Source organism: Cervus canadensis, chromosome 4 (assembly GCF_019320065.1).
Source record: "Cervus canadensis isolate Bull #8, Minnesota chromosome 4, ASM1932006v1, whole genome shotgun sequence".
Classification (NCBI taxonomy): Eukaryota; Metazoa; Chordata; class Mammalia; order Artiodactyla; family Cervidae; genus Cervus; species Cervus canadensis.
In genome coordinates this window covers 90,976,546-90,999,508 of record NC_057389.1, presented here as the reverse complement: position 1 = coordinate 90,999,508, position 22,963 = coordinate 90,976,546, and the positions used below count along the sequence as shown (strand labels likewise).

Sequence of the window (22,963 nt, the reverse complement as noted above, 5' to 3'; positions counted from 1 at the left end):
TGAGATGAAGAACCAGAGAGGGATGTCTGCTTTTGCCACTTCTAGTCAACCTAGCTAGCACAGGAAGTCCCTGCTAAACAAAGAAGCAAGAAAAAGTTATGAAAAGACAGTTACATTAAAAAGGAAGAAGGAAAGTGATCCCTGTTCATGACACCTGTGAAATGGTGTCATATGAAGACATGCTTAGATTACACTCAGAAACAGCACAAGCACATGGGGACACACATGCACGCAGTTAGACCCCCCAAAAAACAGCAAAGTTGCAGGATAAAAAATCAACACACAAGGGACCTCCCTGCTGGTCAAGTGGCCAAGACTCTGAGCTCCCAAAGCAGGTGGCCTGGGTTCAAACTCTGGTCCCTGGTCTGGGAACTAAGATCCCACATGCATGGCAAAGCAAAAATAATAATAATAATAATAATAAAAAATTTTAAATATCTAAAAAATAAGCACATTATTTTTATATACAGTAAGCACAAGCAATTCAAAAAGGAATAAATTATTAGGGATAAACATAAGCAGTGAGGCAAAAGATTTTATTCCCCAAACTATAAAGTATTGCTGCAATAAATTAAAGGAGATAGAAATAAATAGGAAGACATACCATTTTACTGATTGGAAGACTTAATACATTAGAATGTCAATACTACACAAAGTGACCTACAGACTTAATGCAACCTTTATTGAACTTCCAATGACATTTTTGTGGAAATAGAAAAATGTATCCCACCATTTGTTTTGAAAGCTCAGGCACCCTGCATAACCAAAAGAATCCTGAAAGAGCAGATCAAAGTTGAAGGTATGAAACCTCCTGATCCCATAATACCCTAAAGGGTTACACCAAAGTAATTAAACAGTGTGGTACTGGAGTAAATAAAATTGAAATAAAGCCTAGAGCCCTGGTAAAAGAACAACAAAGAAACAACAAACTCCCTCCTATATCTGGTCAGGTGAACTTCAATAAGACTGACAGGCTCATTTAGTGGGGAAGAGACAGACGTTTCAGCAAATTACATTGAGTAAAGTAGCAAAGGAAGGTGAGGTGGGCATTTTTCATTCATAATGAATCAGACCAATCCCTGGGATGATCAGCCCTGAGTGTGAGGAGTAATTTGGACAAATTTGGTTATTGAAGGGGCGGTTCTTCCTTCTTTTGGGATAGACATTCACCTTGGACACAGATTTCCTTTCCCCGCAGGCAATGTTCCTAGATGTCTTATCTATCGTCCTGGTGTCCCCCACACACTGTTTCTGATGAAGGAGCTCATTGCACAGGAAATGAAATATGGCAATGAGCAAACACTTTTGGAATTCACTGTCCTTCCTTCCCCCCGGCCACCCTGAAGCAACTGGCCTGATACAACAGTGCAGTGGGCTTTGGAGACCTGAGCGTCAGTGTCCTCTGGGGGGAAATACCTTTGGGGTGCTGTTCTTCTGGAGGTTGTATAAACTCAAAAGGGGCTTTCCCAGAGGGCACAGTGGTAAAGAATCCTTTTGCCAATGCAGGAGACACAAGTGACGGGGGTTCAATCCCTGGGTTGGGAAGATCCCCTGGGGGACGAAATGGCAAACCGATCCAGTATTCTTGCCTGGAAAATTCCGAGGACAGAGGAAAAGCTGTTTTCTCAGTCCTCATCTTCCGTTTTCAATAATATCTGCTGCTCTTAATTCACTCCCTTGTGAAACTCCTTTACCCCTTGAGTCCTTTCTCTTCTCTTAAACATAAAGGTGTACCACTCTCCTTTCTCTTCTCTCTTTTATTTTGGTGGCTTCGCATCTTAAACCTACATTTCCATTTGGCTCTAGTCTCATATTCTGTGTTATAGTCAAGAAACCTACTACCAGTTTTCTGCAACTTTCACCAACACCCTACCCAAAATAGAACTGATAATCTTTCATAGTCTCTACAGTTGACCCTTGAACAGTGCAAGTTTGAACTGTATGGGTCCTCTTATAAGCCTATTTTTTAAAAAATAAATGCATACTACAGCACTACACAACCAGTGGTTGTGTTACAGGGAAGAACTGACTCCATGTGGGATCTACTTCTTTTACTTTAACCCTTAACTTTGCTTCTGGTTGCTTTTGTTTAGGAAAAGGACACTATTTATACAAAACCAATGGGAAGCAAAGGTTCTACAACTGTATCCTTTTTGTTCACTAAAAAGATACTGTTTATCCTGCCTCCAGCCCTCTGCCTGAGTATTAATCCAAAGTACCTTAGTTCAGGACCCTGTCCACCTGTGGATGGCAGGAAGGAAGAAGTTAACACATCTCCTCCCTGAGACTATACCAGAAGATATTTGCAGGATTAAAGGCCATTTTACTTTGCTTCCTCACCTCCCCTATCTCTGTTCTATAAAAGAACTTGGCATTCAGATCCAGATAAGATGGCTATTTTGAGACATTAGTCCTCCGTCTTCTCGGTCACCAGTTGCCCAAATAAAGTTGTGCTCCTTGCCGCAGCACCTAGTTTCTCCATTAACTGGCCTGTTTCGTGGCCATCAGATCAAGTTTGGACTCAGTGACCGTTGTTTGAATGTGCAGTTGTGGAACCATGGATGCCGACTGTGGAGTTAGCTCCAAATTCTCAACTCTGTGGAGGGGTTGAGCCCTAACTCCCACCCCCACCCCCATTGCTTAAGATTGTACTTGCCACCTCTCCTGACTTCCTCTTTGCTTTAAAAGGCACTTCATCTGCTCAGCCACTTAGCTGGAAACCACAGCTTTATCTCTGGTTCTGTCCTTTCCCTTTTCCTGCATATCCAGTCAGTAAGTTCACACTGTGTGTGTGTGCGTGTGTGCGCGCACACCACACACTCAGTTATGTCCAGCTCTTTCAGATCCCATGGACTATAGTCTGCCAGGCTCCTCTGTCCACGGAATTTTCTAGCAAGAATACTGGATTAGGTTGCCATTTCTTTCTCCAGGGGATCTTCCCAACCCAAGGATGGAACCCTCAAGTTTTGGGTCTCCTGTACGGACAGGTGGATTCTTTACTACAGCACCACCTGGGAAGCCCCCACAGTAAGGTAATGTTCTAAAATAATCCGATGGATTCACAAAATGACTCTCTGCATCTACTCTGGTGCATTAGGTAGATTGGTGTTTGCTACAAGGTCTAGTAAAGAAATTCCAGGCACAGTGTTCTCTTAGGGAAAGGAAGATCCACACTGTTGCTAAGGCAGGTTGTGAATTGTAAAGCAGACCTGGAATCCTAGTCCTTCTAAAGCTACTAAGTAGTGCAGAAGGAAACTTCCACTCTTATTTTTTATAGAATGTATCCCAGTTGAGGGAAAGAAAACATTACAATGTTGGTAGGGACTGCAAATACCTAACCAGGCACATACCTGTTGAGTTTTTTTTTCATCTACAATAGTATCTGATGGTGTCAGTCACCTCAAATTCTTGTGTTTGTGTGCATAGATTTAGGAATCTCTTCAATGCCTTGGATCTGAAAGACAGTGTGTTCTCTGGAGATTGGGTTACCCCCTGATTGGATTGTCCACTCTCTTCCCCTATTAAAGGAAAATCAGAGACAGAAGTTAGTGGACTTTCCAGTGAGCCACAGGCTGACTGCATCTCAGGAGTGGTCAGAGGACAGCTCTTGAAATTGGGGGATCCTGCACAGACCAGATTTCCAAGCTGGCCTTATCTGGTGAGCATGGAATCGATACTGATGGCAAAACAGTACACATCTACATTTACCTTTTCTAAAATCTCTTTATTTTAGCCAACAGTAGCTTTTAAAATGAAAAGTTACCTTACTGAAAGTTATTTCTTTGGTGTTAGTATTAAGAAATATTCAAGGTTTTGTATAGGTTTTTGTATGAAGCTTTCTTGGGATAATTAGCCAGATTAAAAAAAAAAAAACAAACAAGATCACTATGAAGTAGAAGCAGTATTTGTCTGAACTTTGAGTTTTTTCATTTACAATAGTATCTGACTGTGTCAATAGCCTCAAATTCTTGTGTTTTGTGGGCACAGATTTAGGAATGTCTCCAATACCTTGGATCTGAGAGGGTGCACACACTGATTGGGTTGTCCACTGATTGGGTTGTCCACCTTCTTCCCCCATAAAAGGAGAGGCAGAGGCAGAAGTCAGACTTTCCATTGAGGCACTGGCTGTCTGCACCTCACGAGTGGTGAGTGAACAGCTCTTAGAACTGGGGGAACCTGCATTGACCAGATTTCCAAGCCAGTCTCTCCTGGTGAGTGTGGAATCCATACTGATGTCCATCTATATACTTTTGCTTTTTGTACAATCTTTAATTAAGCAAATAGCTCTTAAAATGTTACCTTACTGAAAGTTATTTCTTTGGTGTTAGAATTAAGAAATATTCAAGGTTTTGTATAGGTTTTTGTATGAAGCTTTCTTGGGATAATTAGCCAGATTTTTTTTCTAAACAAAATCACTATGAAGTAGAGGTAGTATTTGCCTGGGCTCTATTTAAATAGTTTTCTCTGAAAAATGTTTTACCCACAAGTTTATCTTTCTTGGTTTTTATTTTTCTTTCTTTTTAAATTCAGCTCTCTGATTGCTGCTCCATCCCAGAGTTTCTGATTCATCACATCTGAGAGCGAGGCCTGAGACTCTCCATTTCTAGTAAGTCCCCAGGTGCTGCTGTTGCTCTAAGGACACACTCTGAGAACCACTGGTCCACCTGCTCACAGTTTAAGGATGTACTCTGGGAACCACTGGTCTAGCCTGTCCCTGGTTGGGTGGGGAAGCTTTCTGAGACTTGACGGGAGGGTCCTTAATATAGGCAGAGGCCTAGGATGACCCTGTAGCAAGAATGGGTTCATACTGCCCAAAATTGTGTTTCAGATTTCTTTCTCTTCCTATTAATAGTGCTTCTAATGTGGCCTGAGGAGGCAGTGCTCCCATGAAAGGAAATAAGATTGCTTTCTGAACTAGCTGAGCTACAAAGACTAGACTGTCCTATTTGTAAGATGGAAGAAGAGAGAATGTTCCAGGCCGTCTATCGGATACATCAGCACAGGGTCTGCCCTTCGTGGTTTACTTTCCCTTGTGGTGGCCATGAGCTGCAAGGAAGACAGTAAAGATTGGACATCCATGGGCCCTGGTAATGAGGGGAGGTGCAAGGACTTGGGGTAAGGATTATGTCTGTGACTTGCCTGTATCACTCACGGCAAGGTCAAGGTGACTTTTAAAAGTTATTTTACAGTGTCCTATTTCCTTTTTTCTCACTGTTTGATTTCTCTACCTGAGATATCCTCTGAAGCTATGTCTAACTTTATCTCATTTCTCTTCCAAATTAATCCATTACCTTTGTGTATTTTGATGTTCTTATACTTCTTTGTTTAATGTCTACTGCTTCCCAGGTGGTGCTAGTGGTAGAGAACCCGCCTGCCCATGCATGAGGCTTAAGAGACACTGGTTCAATCCCTGGGTCTGGGCGATCCCCTGGAGTGGGGCATGGCAATCCACTCCAGTAGTCTTGCCTGGAAAATTTCATGGACAGAGGAGCCTGGCAGCCTACAGTCCATAAGGTTGCGAAGAGTTGGACACCACTGAAGCGACTTAGTACGCAGGCAATGTCTACTGCACAGCAGGCAGATTCTTTGCCGTTTGAGCCACGAGGGAAGCTCAATTTGTACATTTAATGCTGTCTAAAAAAACCTGGAACCTGCTTTGATGTTGTGATAAAATAATCTAGTACATCACTGGCTCTTGTATTTCTGGGAGTATTTAGTAAACAATAAAATGTTTTTAAAAAAATTCAGCTTTCTGATCCATATGTGTCATCAAGTTAAACGGCTATGGCTGGTCGCTCAGTCGTGTCCGACTCTTTGCGACCCCCATGGACTGTGGCCCGCCAGGCTCCTCTGTCCATGGGATTCTCCAGGCAAGAATACTGGAGTGGATTGCCATTTCCTTCTCCAGAGGATCTTCCCGACCAAGGGATCGAACCCGGGTCTCCTGCATTGCAGACAGATTCTTTACCGTCTGAGCTACAGGGTTGCCCTTCCCCAATATCTTCATCAATAACTGTCATTATTTTTTCTTTCTTCTTACTTCTCTTCCTCCATATCTCCCTCTTTCTCTGTCGCTGTGATGGCCTTATTGATGATCACAACACTATTGTACTTCACACTGTAGGAAACAGCCTTTAATCTATTAACCCCTTTCTCTCCTGAGGCTGAGGAGCGCGGAGGCGAGATGACTCCGTCTCCCATCCCACGCAAAGAGGGCTCTGAGGAGCAGTCCGCGGATCGCTGTAAAGATTCAGGCACTACCCAGCAGTCCGGCGAGAAGGACCGCGGCAGGGATAAAGCTCGGAAGCGGCGCAGGGCCTCGGGCGGTAGCAGCAGCTCGGGGGCGCGGTCCCGCGCGGGCTCCAGCCGCGGCTCCAGCTCGCCCTCAGCATCCGGCCGCTCGGGACGCTCCAGTGGGTCCCGCAGCTCCAGCCCCAGCAGCTCCCCCGGCTCTCCAAGGCCTTGGCGCCCCCGAGACCACAGGCGGCGGTCCGGTTCCAAACCCAAACCACCCGGACTAGACGAGAAGGAAAGCAGAAGGCGCAGCCCCGCCCCTAAGCCCACCAAAGTGCACGTCGCGAGGCTCACCCGGAAGGTGACAAGGGAGCACATCCGGGAGATATTCTCCACATTCCGAAGAGTTAGAGAGATCGACCTGCCCAGAGAAAGGATGCGCGCGCATCCGTCTCAAGGCCACGCCTACGTGGAGTTCGAGAATCCGGAAGAGGCGGCGAAGGCGCTCAAGCACGTGGACGGAGGGCCAATCGACGGCCGGCAGATCACGGCCACAGCCGTGCTGGCCCCCCGGCCTCAGCCACCCCGCAGGCGACTGAGCCCTCCCCGGAGAATGCTGCCACCGCCCCCTCCACGTGGCGCAGGCTGAGGAGGAGCAGGTCGCATTCCCCTTGGGGCAGATCCCCCGAGCTCCGGTGAACCTGCTTCCCCTGCCGCCCCTACCACTGGAGCGGCTCCAGCTCCAGCTCCTTCCGAAGGTGAGGGCAGCAGTCGACACGTGTCCCCGAGCAGTTAGAGCTCCGGCTGCAGGGGTGTTGCTGGTTTGGGGTTGTGCTTGTAAAGGTGCCCTCCAGTGTTCTGGCTGGAAAACTTCCCAGTTTCTGTAGTTCCTGGGAGTCATGTAGCTGGCAAAGCCAGCAGGGGTGAGCAGGGGGCTTCAGACGGACGGACAGCCCCGGCCTGGGAGCACGTTTTTCCATGTCCCAGACGACCTGGGCCGATCCGGTGGCCTGGTCCTGCCCTAACCTGTTGGCCGGCAGAGTCCAGCAGTGGTGTCATCCCTGTTAGCCTGGCCCTGCACCCCTGCTTGGGTCCTCTTCTGACCTCTAGGGTCAGGTACCCCGTGTTATGTGCCCCCCCCACCCCCCTCCCTTTCTCTGAAATTGGTAAGTACACACACCCCTCCCTTTCTCTGAAATTGGTAAGTACACACACACACACACACACACACACACACACACACACACACACACACACACACACACACACACACACACACACACACACACACACACACACACACACCCCTCCCTTTCTCTGAAATTGGTAAGTTTCAAGCCAGCTCTGCTGGGTCATCAGGGAACCACCCCTAGCCAAGGCAGTTGTGTGCTCTTCACTGCCCTGCAGGTTACCTCAGCAATGTGTACATTGCTTTTTTGGCTTTTATTGTACAGTCAGGGCTATTCATTTTCTGTTTTGGGTTTTGTAACTTTGTAGCTTTTTAGATAATGTTGTGGTTGTTCTTTGTTGTGTAAAATAATTGCTTTGGATGAACCAAGGATTAGAGTTTAAAAAAAAAAACTTTTATCAGGATTCAAATAAATTGGGGTGAATACTTTGTTCAGTGAAATTCTGAATTATGGATCTTAGTCCACAACTTGGGATGTAATAGGTGCTCTGTAAACATGAGGATCAAGTGATTTTCGTTCCAAACTGAGGAATATTGGGTGTTGAAAGGGGTGTAACGTGTTAGTAGTTATGGCAGGGCAACAGGATTAAGATATTTTTATTTTCTCCCTCTAAAAACACCCTCTGAAACAGAAATGATGGATTTTAAAAGAAAGTGTGCACTGATTAGGTTTACATTTTAAGTATATTTTTATGATTAAAGTCTTAAATGGATTGGAGAAGGCAATGGCAACCCACTCTAGTACTCTTGCATGTTGAGCCCCTTCTAAGGGCAAAGTGAGTAAGTATATATGCCAGTGTAAATCACTGGAGTCCACATTACTCTTCCCTTCATTGGGTATCCAACTTAGTGAGAGAATTAACATAAAATGAAGAGATGATAATACATATACAGTTCACAATTGGAAGACTAAAAGAGAAAATGCAATATTTGATGTCTGGGTCTGGAAAACTCACTCTGTTCAAATAGTATTTTGCAGGAAGATGGAAAAGTACTCAGGATTGATTCAAGGGCGGCAGGAGCTGAGAGGCCATGGCAGCATTCCCCGGTCACGGTGGAAGTGCTCCTAGAGGTATTCTCCTGGGGCAACACAGGTTCTTACCACAGAGCTGGGACATGTCCAGTCTGCATTCATCTCTGAGATCTCTCTCATCTCCCTCAGCTATAGAAAATCTGACTGAAGCAACCCAGTTTGATGGAGAAAACTGAGAAATCCGTTTGCTTTGAAGAGGCAAAAGAGAGAAGCCGAACAAATTAATAAACTCTTTATTGGTGTTTTGAACTTTGAAACCGCAGAAGGAAGTCGGAGGAACTGTTACCAGCAGTGGGGAGAACTTACAGACTGTGTGGTCCTGAGGGATCCTTCCAGCCAAAGATCAAGGCAATGCGGTTTTATCACCTTTTCATCCATGACCGAGGTGGATGAAATGTCCACTGGATCCCATTCCGTTGACGGCAGAGTGCTTGAACCCAAACATGTGTCCCAAGAGCAGCATCTGGACAGCGGGGTGTCCTTTGGACACTGAAGAAGCTGTTTGTTGGTATTCAACAAGGTACTGAGGAACATCATCTTAGAGATTACTTTGAGAAATATGGAAAAATGGTACCATTGAGAGCATTACTGATAGGCAGTCTGGTAAGAAAAGAGGCTTTGGATTTGTGACTTTTGATGACCTTGATTCTGTGGGCAAGACTGTGTTGCTGAAAAACCATACCATCAGTGGTCATCATGCAGAAGTCGCAAAGGCTTTGTTAACATGGGAACTGCAGCAAGTCTAAGGTTCTAGAAGTGGAGGAGGAGGCCCCTTTGGTTTGGGGGTTTATCCTGGTGGTAGCAATTTGGGACAAGCATCAGGATGAGAAAGTAACTTCTGGGGAGGATCTGATGCATATGGAAATGGTCCTAGATTTTGGGGTGCTTATCATGGGGCTGGAGAAGGGAGAGACAGAGGGTCTGTCTGGCAGATGTGCTGAAAGCCCCACATCTGGCAACCATGATTGAGGCTGCAGAGGTGGTCTTGGCAACCATGGACGAGGAAATTGTAGAAGTGGAATTAACAATGACTTTGGAAATTATCAGCAACAATCTAATTACAGTCGATGAGGAATGGAAACTTTGGTAGCAGAAACTTGAGGGCTCAATATGGTGAAGGAAACTCTGGTCCAGGAGGCAGTGGGGGATGTTGGGGTTGGGAGGGCGAAGCCGAAACTGAGCTTCTTCCTCTTTGCCCTGGGCTTCACTGTCTAATTAGTAGAGGCTGAGAGCCCAGAGGTAACTGGGCAGCTTCAGGTTATGAGTAAACATGTAGGGATGTGGCAGAAAACAGAGAGCAGGTGCAGAGAGCCATTTGTGAATGAATTGAATTATTTAAGAACATTGCCTTCCTGCAGAGGAAAAACTGTATGGAAAATGCCTTTGAGGCAGTTTCTTAGCTTGTTTTTTTCTAGTGATCTTTGTCAGAGTGTAGAAGCGTCACATCTTTGATAATGTTAAATTTTGTTTAACATTAAACATTTTGTTAAATGTTTGTAAATTGTTACCGTTTCTTTGTAAAATGTTACATTTTTAAAAGTCTTTTGCAAGATTTTTCTGTTTTTGAAAAGCTTTTAGAAGTATGCTGTAATGAAACATATTAATAACATTATTCCTTAAATTTTAGCATGTAGAACTATTATATGAAGCAGTTGTACATTTATGATTTAATAAAATAATTCTAAAGGAAAAAAGCACTTGTGGTTTGTCCTCTTTCACCTATACTCTTTTGCACTTTTAATTTTTCTTTTTCAACAGTTTTTTTTCTAATTTCATATCATTGACATACAGTACTACATACAGTTTTCTTTCGATGGAAGAGTTATACAATTCCATTATTCCAGGTAATTTTTAAAGTTTAAAATTGCTGCTACTGTATATGTTTGAAGTGTATGTGACATCTATATCATGAAATGATTACCACAGTGATTTTAGTTAGCATAATACTGGAGGGGTAGCCATGCCCTCCTCCAGGGGATCTTCCCAACCCAGGGATCAAACCCTGGCCTCCCACATTGCAGGCAGATTCTTTACCATCTGAACCACCAGGGAAGCCCTTTATTTAACATTCATCACCTCAAAATGTTTTTTGTTTTTTTTTTTTTAAGTCTTTTTTTGGTGTGATGAGAGTCTTAGGATTTACTCTCTGGACACATTTCTTCAGCACCGTGGTGAACAGCAACATTAACTGCGGTCATCATGTTACTCATTACCCGTTTTGCATCTTTTTTTAAAGCTGAGAATTTGTACCTTTCAACAACCTTTCTCCTATTTCTCCTTCTATGCAGTCTCTGCTTCTGTAAACCAGATGTGATATCTTTTTCTATGGGTTCATTTTGAGTATTTGGGTTCTTTCTTTTTTTAGATTTTTTTTTTATTGAAGTATGTGCTTGTTCTTAGTCGCTCAGTCGTGTCTGACTCTTTGCGACCCCATGGACTGTAGCCTGCCAGGCTCTTCTATTCATGCGGAATTCTCCAGGCAAGAACAGTGGAGTGGGTTGCTATTTCCTTCTCCAGGGAATCTTCCCAACCCAGGGATCAAACCCAAGTCTCCTGCATTGCTGCCGGATTCTTTACCATCTGAGCCACTGGGGAAGCCCTTTTGAAGTATAGTTGATGAATAATATTGTATAACTTGCAGATAATATAGAAGAGTGATTCACAATTTTTAAAGTTATACTCTATAAAGTATTGGTCATAGTCCCTGTTGGTACAATGTGTTCTTGTAGCTTATTTTATACATCAAATTGTAACTGCTCACTGCTCAAAAGTCAATAAAGAGGCACAGTTGGAAAGAGGGAAAGTTTGCTTTATTTTGGATGCCAGCACCTGGGTTCAGGGGATGGGGGCAGGATGGATGCCTATCCAAAGGCTGATCAGCCCAGATAGCTGGCTCATTATTATTTCTGGGTGTGTTCTTGAGGATGTTTCTGGAACAGATCAGCATTTGATTCCATAGACTAAGTGAAGTGACCCACTCTCCTCAGGGTAGGTGGGTGTTATTCAATCTGCTGAGGGCCACATGGAAAAACAGGTGAAGGAAGGTGAATCCACTCTCTCTTCCTGAGTGGGAATGTCCATCTTTTCCTTCCCTTGGACTCAGAGCTCCTGGTTCTCAGGCCTTCGGACTTGGATTGAAGTTTACCATTGACTTTTAAAAGATATTTACTTATTTATTTAATGGGCGGTGTCAGGTCTTAGTCTTATTTGCGGGATGCGGGATCTTTCGTTGTGGCACACAGACTCTCTAGTTGTGGTTCAGGGGCTCATTTGCTTCACAAGATGTGGGATCTTAGTTCCGCGACTAGGGGTTCAATCCACATCCCCTGCATTTTGAGGCAGATTCTTAACCACTGGACCATCAGGGAAGTCTCACCCCTGACTTTTCTGCTTCTCCAGGTTGCAAATAGCAGATTATGGGATTTCTCACTGTTATAACCATGTAGGTGAATTCCTAAATACCTCCCCTCTTCTGTAGACTTTATGTCCTATTGGTTCCATTTCTCTAGAGAACCTTGACTGATACACATTATTAAATTTCAAAGAAAGTGCACCTGGAGGAACTTTTCCAATGCCTAAGAGCCTCTCTCACAGACAGCCCTTCCCCCAGGCAGCCCAAGTACACGAACACACACCAAAACATTTAAAAATGAAGAGACACACATGCTGAAACTAACTCTAATACATACACTCTCTCTCTACTTCTCCATGACACGTTATAAATTCTTTGCTCTACTTTTTATCTCTTTCCTCTCATGAAGATTAAATCAAACGGGGCAGTGAATCTGTTTAGTTTATTTCTGGATCACAGGTTTTATGCCATCGCTTTGCACATAGTAGATATTTGCAAATAGGGTGACCAAAGAATTTTCTCTCCAAGCTGGAACACACTGGGGAATAAAGAGGGTAGTGTTAATCATTAGAACAGGGCAACAGGATAAATATCTGCTGAAGACAAAAATGAAGGCCTGCCAGTTAAAGTACATGATTAGATTTGCATTTAAAACAGATCATCTGGTTACAATGATGACCTATATGGGAGAAGAACCTAAAAAAAGAGTGGATGTGTGTACATGTACAACTGATTTGGTTTGCTCTACCGCAGAAAGTAACACAAAATTGTATACCACCTACACTCCAATAAATTAAAAAAAGACTGATTCATTTTGCTTTGCAGCAGAAAGAAACATTCACACACAAAACAGACCATAGTGATGAGAACAAAGACTTATTGCATGTATAGCACAGGAAACCCTGCTCAGTGTTATGTGGGAGCCTGGATGGGAGGGAGTTTGGGGGAGAATGGATACATGTATATACACGGCTTAGTCCCTTTGCACCTTGAACTATCACAACATTGTTAATCGGCAATACAAACTAAAGTTTAAAACATTAAAAATAAAAAGAAGCGAACACAAACACATTGGCATAATAAATCTTGTAATGTAGTTACTGGGGGTAGGGGAAGAGCTTATGGTGGGGGAGAGTTCAGAAAAAAATAGATAAAAATAAATGATTCACTTTGTTGTACCACAGAAAGTAACACACACAAAAAACAGGTGATAGTGATTAGAATCTAATGATTGGATTATAAGGACAAAAGATGTAGAATCTAAGCTGTCACTGCTAATTTATTGCAGTTTGTCACTCAGAAGATGACATCTTTGCATAAATGTAGTTAAGTGAATGGATTTTCAGTGTTTCAGTATTTTAAGTTCAGTGTTTGAGTAGTTTATTATATAAATTGATCTGGATTTGGCACTGGATAATGACCTTCACCTTTCTGTATTTGTCTCATGCGGGCTTCATGATGTCCCAGAATCCCCTTCTCAATGTGTGGTGTTGTACATCCCTGGAAACTTCTTAGAAATGAAAATTCTCCATCCCCACTCCAGACCTTAGGATAAAATAATTTAACAGAATCTATATTAACCTAAGGCTTCCTCGGTGGCTCAGCGTTGAAGAATTCACCTGCAATGCAGGAGATGCAAGTTCAATCCCTGGCTTGGGAAGATTCCCTGGAGGAGGGCATGGCAACTCACTCCAGTATCCTTGCCTGGAAAATCCCGTGGACAGAGGAGCCTGCTGGACTACAGTCCATAGGGTCACAAAAAGTTGGACACAACTGAAGTGACTGAGCATGCATGCATGCATATTATCCTAAGATAAAATAACATAAGAAGAGGAATGAACTTAGTTCCTGTTAACTGGATGTGGGGAGTAAAATTATTATTATATTGGAATACTGAGTAGAGGGTGAGTGAGTCTCCCCATCCCCTTCACATTTAATAATAGATAAAATACAATAAAATTATTTTTTAAAAATTGAATATGCTTATATAATCATTCAAAACCATCCTTTAATTCTTTTGACTTTTTCATATTTTTAACAATGTTGTGATGATTTCAGGCGCACAGCAGAGCAAATCAGCCATACATACACACGTATCCTTTCTTGTGGGAGGGCTTCCTAGTGGCTTCGAGAAGATTCCCTGGAGAAGGGAATAACAGCTACTCCAGTATTCTTGTATGGATAATCCTGTGGACAGAGGAGCCTGGCAGGCTACGTTCTCCAGGATCACGAAGAGTCTGACATGACTGAAATGACTGAGCACACTTGCATGTATATTAACCTAAGCTAAAATAATTTAACAGAACATAAGAGGAAAGACATTAGTTTCTGTTAGCTGGATGTGGGGAGTAAATTATTATTATTAATATCTTGGAATACTGAGTCAAAGATGAGTCTCTCCATCCCTTTCATGTTTAGTAATTAATAGATAAGGTACAATAAATAAAATTAATTAAAAAATTTGTATGTGCTTACATAATACTTCAAAACCATCCCCCCCTTTTTTTTTTAAAAAGCTTTCTTTTTTTATTGGCGTATAGCTGATTAACAATGCTGTGATAATTTCACGCACACAGCAGAGTGACTCAGCCATACATACACTTGTATCCCTTCTCATGGGAGGACTTCCTGGTGGCTTCGGGAAGATCCCCTGGAGAAGGGAATGACAGCCCGCTCCAGTCTTCTTGCCTGGAGAATTCCGTAGATGGAGGAGGCTGGTGGGCTACAGTCTATGGGATCACAAAGAGTTGGACAGGACTGAGCAACTAACACACACACACACACACACACTCTTCTTGTGGGGGAGTAAATTATGTCCAGGTATAGATATAGGTGGGAGGGGGGCAGGTCTCGTCCTGACCTTTCTCCATGCTCACCCTTAAGTGTAATGCTCCCAGGTGGCCCCAAACCCAGACAGCCCTCCCTACATGGTGACCTCACACAGCTTCATTTCCCAGACCCCAGGACTGGCAGATAAGAACCGGGCATATCCATTCGTCTGCTGATGGGCATCTAGGTTGCTTCCATGTCCTGGCTATTATAAACAGTGCTGCAATGAACATTGGGGTGCACGTGTCTCTTTCAGATCTGGTTTCCTTGGTGTGTATGCCCAGCCGTGGGATTGCTGGGTCATATGGCAGTTCTATTTCCAGTTTTTTAAGGGATCTCCACACTGTTCTCCATAGCGGCTGTACTAGTTTGCATTCCCACCAACAGTGTAAGAGGGTTCCCTTTTCTCCACACCCTCTCTGGCATTTATTGCTTGTAGACTTTTGGATAGCAGCCATCCTGACTGGCATGTAATGGTACCTCATTGTGGTTTTGATTTGCATTTCTCTGATAATGAGTGATGTTGAGCATCTTTTCATGTGTTTGTTAGCCATCTGTATGTCTTCTTTGGAGAAATGTCTATTTAGTTCTTTGGCCCATTTTTTTGATTGGGTCATTTATTTTTCTGGAATTGAGCTGCAGGATAAAGAAGCTGTGGTACATATACACCATGGAATATTACTCAGCCATTAAAAAGAATTCATTTGAATCAGTTCTAATGAGATGGAAGAAACTGGAGCCCATTATACAGAGTGAAGTAAGCCAGAAAGATAAAGACCATTACAGTATACTAACACATATATATGGAATTTAGAAAGATGGTAATGACAACCCTATATGCAAAACAGAAAAAGAGACACAGATGTACAGAACAGACTTTTGGACTCTGTGGGAGAAGGCGAGGGTGGGATGTTTCAAGAGAACAGCATCAAAACATGTATATTATCTGTGGTGAAACAGATCACCAGCCCAGGTTGGATGCATGAGATAAGTGCTCAGGCCTGGTGCACTGGGAAGACCCAGAGGGATCGGGTAGACAGGGAGGGGGGAGGGGGGAGCGGGATGGGGAACACATGTAACTCCATGGCTGATTCATGTCAATGTATGACAAAAACCACTACAATATTGTAAAGTAATTAGCCTCCAACTAATAAAAATAAATGAAAAAAAAAAAAAAAAAGAACCGGGCATAAACGTGGCTCCACCTCCTGTTCCCTAAAGGGCCAAGTGCCTGGTACCTACTGGATCAGAAAGGGTCATGTGACACTCCAGGGCAAAAGGGGGTTGGAATATAAAGATTAGTTCACACTGAAGAGTTGGAATCTGCCTTAGTACGTCTGGGGAGGCTTCAGACCCACATCAAAGCTCTGGGCTCTAGGAGGGACTTACTAAGTTAAATCCAGAGCCTGTTGTCAGGAAGCATAACCGCTCACCTCTAGTCACTGTTTTCCTGTTTCGTTACTCTGTGTGTTTTGGCCGCTTCAGTTGTGTCTGACTCTTTGTGACCCCATGGACTGTAGCTCGCCAGGCTCTTCTGTCCGTGGAATTCTCCAGGCAAGAATAAAGGAGTCAGTTGCCATTCCTCTCTCCAGGGAATTTTCTGGACCCAGGGATTGAACCGGGGTCTCCTGTATTGCAGGCAGATTATTTATGGTCTGAGCCACATCAACCTTCCCTCTCCACCACTGATAAAACAACTTCATAAAAATTGTACAAGGAAGTTCAGAAAACGTCATTCTTTTCCTTCCTGATACTGTCCCCCTGGGACTTCTGTAGCATGACACATTTATTCCACCTTCTATGGGTTCGGTGGAAAGAATTATCATGTTTACTGAATGAAGTGTTTATAAGTAAAAATGAATTGTTTATTGAATAAGCAATGATGTCATTCTTGACTACTTACAAATGATGATGTGCCTAACCCTGTTGGGTGGACAAGTTTCAAGGACTCTGGACTGATTTCTGGGTCAGGGCAACAAGCTTGCTAGCAAGTCATTTTCAGAAGAAAATGTTTCCAAAGAACGTGTTCCTTCTTAAGAATCAAAGGTCAAAAATAATTTTTCAAAATACCCACTTAGGATGTCCATGGTGGTCCAGTGGTTAAAATCTACCTGCCAATGCAGGGGACAGGTCTGGGAAGATTTCACATGCTGTGGAGCAACTAAGCCCCAGTATCAGAACCATTGAAATCATGCATCTAGAGCCCTTGCTCTGCAACAAGAGAAGTCACTGGGATGAGAAACCCATGCACTGCAACCAGAGAGTAGCCCCTGCTCTCCACAACTAGAGAAAGCCAACTGGCAGCAATGGAAGACCCAATGCCCCAGAACAGCTAAAAAGAAAGTAAACAAATAACATTTTTTAAAAATCACATTCTTTAAAAAAATACCCACTTAAGATTTGGGTAACAGACAAGGACGTAATACATAGCATAATTACTAATTGATTTACATTAAAATATCTGTCTGATTTGACATTTGGCACAAGAATGACAAAAAAAGGAGGCAACTCATGTTAAAACAAGAAGTAAAAGCCAGCTTAATCAGACTTTATAGCATTAATTTTTAATATTAGAAAATAACCTCTTTAGAATAGATTATTTCTTGTTTAAGTGTAATTAATGCAAGAAAATATTATGACTAAAAACACTAAATAAGTCCCTAGGCTAGATTACCTCTGTAGAATTCAGTAAAGAAATTCTGACACACAGAAATTGAGGTGTACAAAGATATGCACAAATCTTTTGTCACATGAAACCCAATCTCTCCCATTAAAGAAAAATTACACTTTTTGTTTTTGTCCACCAAGACTTCAATAGAATACAAAGTTAATGTAACAAAGCATCGTAGTCCAGAAACAGGGTTGACAGTAAAAGCAGCAAGTAGAATGGAGGGCTGTCGCACCCCACCCCCCCTACACACTCCACCATGAACCATTTCCCAGCGACCACACCACTCAACTTTCTCAGGACAATCGTCTCCTATTTTTCCTTCAGTTCTCGGGAACGTTTTTTCTGGCACCTGGCTCTCTCTGCCTCCCTGGCAAGCCTGTCTGCCCTCAAGGCCATAGCCAATCTCTCCCTTGCTCTCTTCACTTTCCGAGACTGTCGGCGAATATCTGCATCTTTTACTGGTTGTCTGCAGAGGGCGTGTGGGAGAAAGAGCCCCAACCTTGGGTTCAGCTCTGCCCCATCTGAAGACTGGGCAAGGATGGGCTCAGGGCTGGTGTGCAGAGACCAGGCACCATCAGGGCCCAGGGATTCACCGGCACCACGCTGAGCAATGATCCCGGAAACGTTTGCGCTGTCCATGGTCCTGAAAGGTTCTCCTTCAGGGCTGTAGGCTTGGAGCCCCTGCAGTCTCTGGAATGCAAAGGCTTGCTGGGGCTTTTCCAGGGTCTCCTCGCATCGACGTCTTCTGACCACATTGCCAGGATGAGAAGTTATCCTTGTGACTGGCTTCTGGAAAATGCAGCTGGTCAGCCTCAGAGGAAGTAAACATCTGTCACGACGCCTCTGCTTGGCCTTGACTAAAACCTCCTGTCTTCTCTTCTCCAGGTCTTCAGGCATCATATTTCTTCTGAGCCTCTTTGAAAACAAAATGAGATGTAAAATTTGAATAAAATGGGGGGGGTGAAACAACTGCCAGTTATGGAGAATGTTCTTAGCACATTTGGATAACTCCCTGAAGAAATGGGGTCTCAAATTCCTCTGTGCATAACATTTATTCAGAAGGTTGATAGAACTCAGATTTCTGGATGCCAATTCAAGAAAGTCTGGGGTGGGGACAAGAAACCAATACAATATTATAAAGTAATTAGCCTCCAATTAAAATAAATAAATTTATATAATAGAAGAAAAAAACAAATTGCATTTCTAAGCATTCCCAACTGCTGCTAATGCTGCTAGTACAGACACCATACTGAATCCTGGGACATTAAGCAGATAGGAGTCAAGGACAGAAAGCTGCAGGTCATCACCCAGTACCAATTCCAGATTTTCATTCTTAGAGGATCTTTTCCTCTTCCCATCTCTGTCACTGTCAATCACACACATGCTGGTGTCCTTGAATCCAACATCATCTGGACAAAGAGATCACAGGGTTCTTTGACTACCAAGACATTAAACTTTTTGATATATCTTTTTCACTTTGCTTTAAGACACACAGTCACCTGGTTTTCATTTTCCTTTAGTGCCTCATCTCCAATGAGATCAAGTGTCTCTCAACCCTCGGATTCTTTGCTCTCAAACCCAAGTCCCGTCTTCACTCAAATATTCTCCTGCTCATAAAGTAACTTAGAAAACACATTCTCTTCATCAGTTCAGTCGCTCAGTCATGTCTGGTACTCCATGACCCCATGAGCTGTAGCACACTAGGCTTCCCTGTCCATCACCAACTTCCAGAGCTTGCTCAAATTCATGTCCATCGAGTGGGTGATGCCATCCAACCATCTCATTCTCTGTCGTTCCCTTCTCCTCATGCCTTCAGTCTTTCCTAGCATCAGGGTCTTTTCATAAAGTTCCTTTTTACCCACCATAGATGGTCCTTTTTACCCCCTTCCTCCCCTCCTCCTACTCCTCTATCTCCTATTTCACTTAGTGATCAATGCTCTTAGAAGTTGGTCCTGCTGTCCCATCTGTTCTACATCTACACCTTCTTCCAGGCAATCTCATCCATTTTCCTGGCTTCAAATATTCTTCATGAACTAGAAATGTTCACAGATTCACTGATCTGGCTTCAACCCTTCAACCCAAATATCCATCTGCCTACCCACATCAGTGATAATATTCGTGACTCAGCTCACAGTGACCAGGTCCCATGTTGAACCAATCATTTCTCTCAAATAATTCATCCTTATCTCAATGTCCCCTAAACTCACTAGTTGGTACTAATATCTCATCTACCCTTGAATGGTATTCTGGATGCCCTACCACCCCATACTCTTATACCAATTAACCATCAATTTGCCTTCCTGAATCCACTTGAAGATTCTCAACTTTTGAATTCTTGGCTACCTTTCATTTAATCTACAAACTGTCATTTCCACAGAATGACCTTTCCTGATGCCATATCAAAATTTATCTCACATTGTCTCTGTTAATTTTTTAAAATTTTGATTTATTTATGTGTAGTATTATCTACTTCTTTTTTATTGCTTTTCTCACTAAGTTGGGTACTCAATGAAGAAAAGATAATGAGAAATTTCATAGTTCCATGGATATAGTCACTTATTGTTTTGGCTTTTCAAGGTGCTCAGATGTCTTATTTTTAGAGATGTTATGCCAATTCCAAAAAAACACTTTACAAATTTTTCTAACAAATTCACATGACTACAGTTGTAAAATAAATTAATCTCTTTTGTGCTAGAGTAAAACCAATTGCCACTGAGATTAAGACTCTTCACACTAATCTGTTTAAACTGCAAACCTCATTAGCCCACCTTTCCTTTTAAATCTCACATTTCTGTCTTCTGAAGATTTTTTAAAAAGAAACCATAAAGCTCACTTTATTCCCATTGCTATTATTAGTGCTACTCCTTGCATTAGTCAAGATATAAAGGAATGTTTGACAGAAAAATAACTTGAACTGCCTATTTATACAGGAGTCATTATATGCTGAGTTGTGTACTAAAACTCACAACTTGGAATTTAACTTAACCAAGTTATTGCCCCAGATTATTTCAATCTTGCTGAGAGAAGAGGGCTATAGACTAAGAAATGTCTATTAATAGTGTTAAGTGTAATTAAGTGCTATGGTAGGCAATAAGGCCAACAGAGAGACAGAGAGAGAAAGAGAAAGGAGGAAGAGAAGTAAGGAGGGAGAATAGGAAAAATAAATTAACTACAATGATGGATGACAAAGAGATTGGGGAAGGTCTATTTGAAGCAGAGAACAGAAATTTAAAGAAAAAAAAAAAAAGAGGAAAAAAAACCAAACACTTTGTGGGCAAAGAATTGTCCACAGAGGAGAAAGATTTAGCTACTCTAGGGCCAAATGCTACTTTCACTACCCAAGGATTTTGGTTAAAAAAAAACCCACACTTTTCATTATCCCAGGAAAGCTTCATATACAAAACTAAATAAAATCTTGAATATTTCTTAAGAAACATTAACACTTGGGAAATAACTTTCAATAAGGAATGTATCTTGTTTTAAGAACTAAATTCCTCTAACTTAGATTTTACACAAGAAAAAAAAAGCATCTTAACAGACCCTCTTGCTGTCAATATGGATTCCACACTTACCAGAAGAGGCTGACTTAGAGGTCTGTCCAGTTCAGGTTTCTCCATCTTCTAAGAGCTTCCAGAGCTTCCTCTGACCACTCCCGAGATGCAGACAGATGCAGACAGCCTGTAGCTGGCTAGGAAGTGCAGTAACTTCTGCCCCTGATTCTCCTTTTTATAGGGTAAGAGAGTGGACAACCCAATCAGGGGACAATCCAATCCAGAGGACACACCCTATGTCTGAAATCATAGGGATTTCAGAGAGAGTCTTGAGTCTTTATCCCCAAACACAAGAATTTGGGGCTATTGGTGATACTAGATTCTATTGAATAATACAAAATACTATGTGAAAAATTAAACACATTTGTGAATGGGGTGTTATTTTCACTTTCAACATTTTAATGTTTCTTTTTTAATGGATGCCTTCTATAAAAATAGTTCTGGACACTTTCATAAGCTAAAATTTCCACACAGCTTATGTTTTCATAGAGAAAACTACAGATTGTTTAAATGTTTATCAATAAAAGAATGTTGAAAAAATCTGCTAACAAGTCTTTGAAGTCTATATTACAGAGTCATTAATAAGAACTCAATGTTCTGTACATTTACATTTCACCTAATTACTGGTAAATCTGAGATATCCTGAGCCTTTGACCGAAACAGAAACAGCCTCTTTACTCTCTTTATTTCACTGATGATGATTATTCCATTTTCCCTCTATAAACTTACTACTTGCAATCTTATACAAAACATGTGCAGTTACTTTAGTGGTCAAATTCTGAATCATTTATTTAATATAGGATAATACAGTTAATTGCTTTTTATCACATCTCCCAAATGCTAATACCTAAGAACACTTTCAGTTCCATTTCAACATTCTTGATTTTTCTATTGCTTTTGTCATGCATCTTAAATCTACATGTGTTTTAATCTCCATGAGATAGTTCTAGAATTGTTTTATAAAACAAAATTCATTTTTATTTATTTCTAAATTATTCTTTCCTTTTACCTTCACTTCTTCCTGCATTCCTGGTTTTCAACCTGAGATTATTTTCCTTTGGACTTCATAACTCACTCTACTAGTCTGTCTAATTCAAGACTGCTAACAATTAAATGTTTCACTCTAAGTTTTTAAAATCATCTTTACTGGAGGAAATACTGATGCTGGGTATAGAATTCTGATTTGATATGATTTTTGATCATTTTAAAAATGATGTTCTGTTGACCTCTACCTTATTTATGTTCAGGCGTTCCCAGTTAGCATTTTCTTGCTTATTTAACCTTTGTATTCTCTAAAATCTTTAATATTCACTCTGATTTTTAGACCACAGTATAACTCATTATTGTTTCCCAAGTATTTTCTTTGCTTAAAGACCTTTGAATTAATTGTTTGTGTGGGTTGATGTCTTTCACCCATTTGTAATATGCATTGTGTATATTTTCACTGATATATCAATTCCTCATCAGATTCCCTTTGCTCTCTGCTTCAATCACATCTCACTTCTTTTTTAACTCTGTCCTGGAGTTTTTCAGTATTGTTTACACTGTGCTTTGTTGGAATATATACTCTTGAGCTATCTTGCAGTTTTAACCCAGTCTTCTGCTGGAATCAACACCTTCATAATCACTTAAATGCTTAATTTCATTTCTAGCAAAAATAAAATACATAGCTTTATTTTATTTTTGTTTTTTTTACATTTATTTATTCATTTAATTATTTGGCTGCATCAGGTCTTAGTTGCACTCTTGCCCCCTTCACTATGGCCTGTGGGATCCTTGTTCCCTGATCAGGGACCGAACTTCATCCCCTGTATTAGAAGGCAGATTCTTAACCACTGGACCACTTGGGAAGTCCCCACAGCTTTATTTTTAAATAAAGTTAGAGTAGTTTTACAATGAGGGGGGGAAATTATTCCTTTTGCTACTATTAAATTCAGATAATAAAAAACAGCAACTTCCTTCATATGGATCTATATTAGAAGTCAAAACTCACCAAAATTCACCAGTAAGTCGGAGGGGGTGGAAAGTATGAGTGGGAAGAAATTTTGAGTTTCCTATATCTGATGTGTGTGTGTGCACACTGAATCATGCCCAGTCACTGAAT

The 22,963-nt window shown here is 41.9% G+C and overlaps 1 protein-coding gene and 2 pseudogenes across 1 annotated transcript; 2 read left to right on the top strand and 1 right to left on the bottom strand.

Annotated features, from left to right (window-relative positions):
- The first annotated feature begins 6,184 nt into the window (after nt 1–6,184).
- LOC122440371 lies at nt 6,185–8,493 on the top strand (annotated as a pseudogene).
- Nucleotides 8,494–8,539: 46 nt separating this feature from the next.
- On the top strand, nt 8,540–9,283 carry LOC122440914 (annotated as a pseudogene).
- An 8,304-nt stretch (nt 9,284–17,587) lies between these two features.
- LOC122440373 (putative methyl-CpG-binding domain protein 3-like 3) lies at nt 17,588–21,009 on the bottom strand. The gene is made up of 2 exons (XM_043466527.1): nt 20,881–21,009; nt 17,588–18,223 (listed from the first exon to the last, which is right to left on the bottom strand). The coding sequence occupies exons 1-2, from the start codon at nt 20,923–20,925 to the stop codon at nt 17,618–17,620; spliced, it is 651 nt and encodes a 216-aa protein (XP_043322462.1). The 5' UTR covers nt 20,926–21,009; the 3' UTR covers nt 17,588–17,617.
- Between the last annotated feature and the right edge of the window lie 1,954 nt (nt 21,010–22,963).

Excerpts from the sequence above, each read along its gene's own strand:
- LOC122440373 (XM_043466527.1), bottom strand. The coding sequence starts at position 20,925 with ATGGAGAAACCTGAACTGGACAGACCTCTAAGTCAGCCTCTTCTG. Across the intron at positions 18,224-20,880 it reads CTCTAAGTCAGCCTCTTCTG|AGGCTCAGAAGAAATATGAT; the intron begins GTAAGTGTGGAA and ends TTGTTTTCAAAG.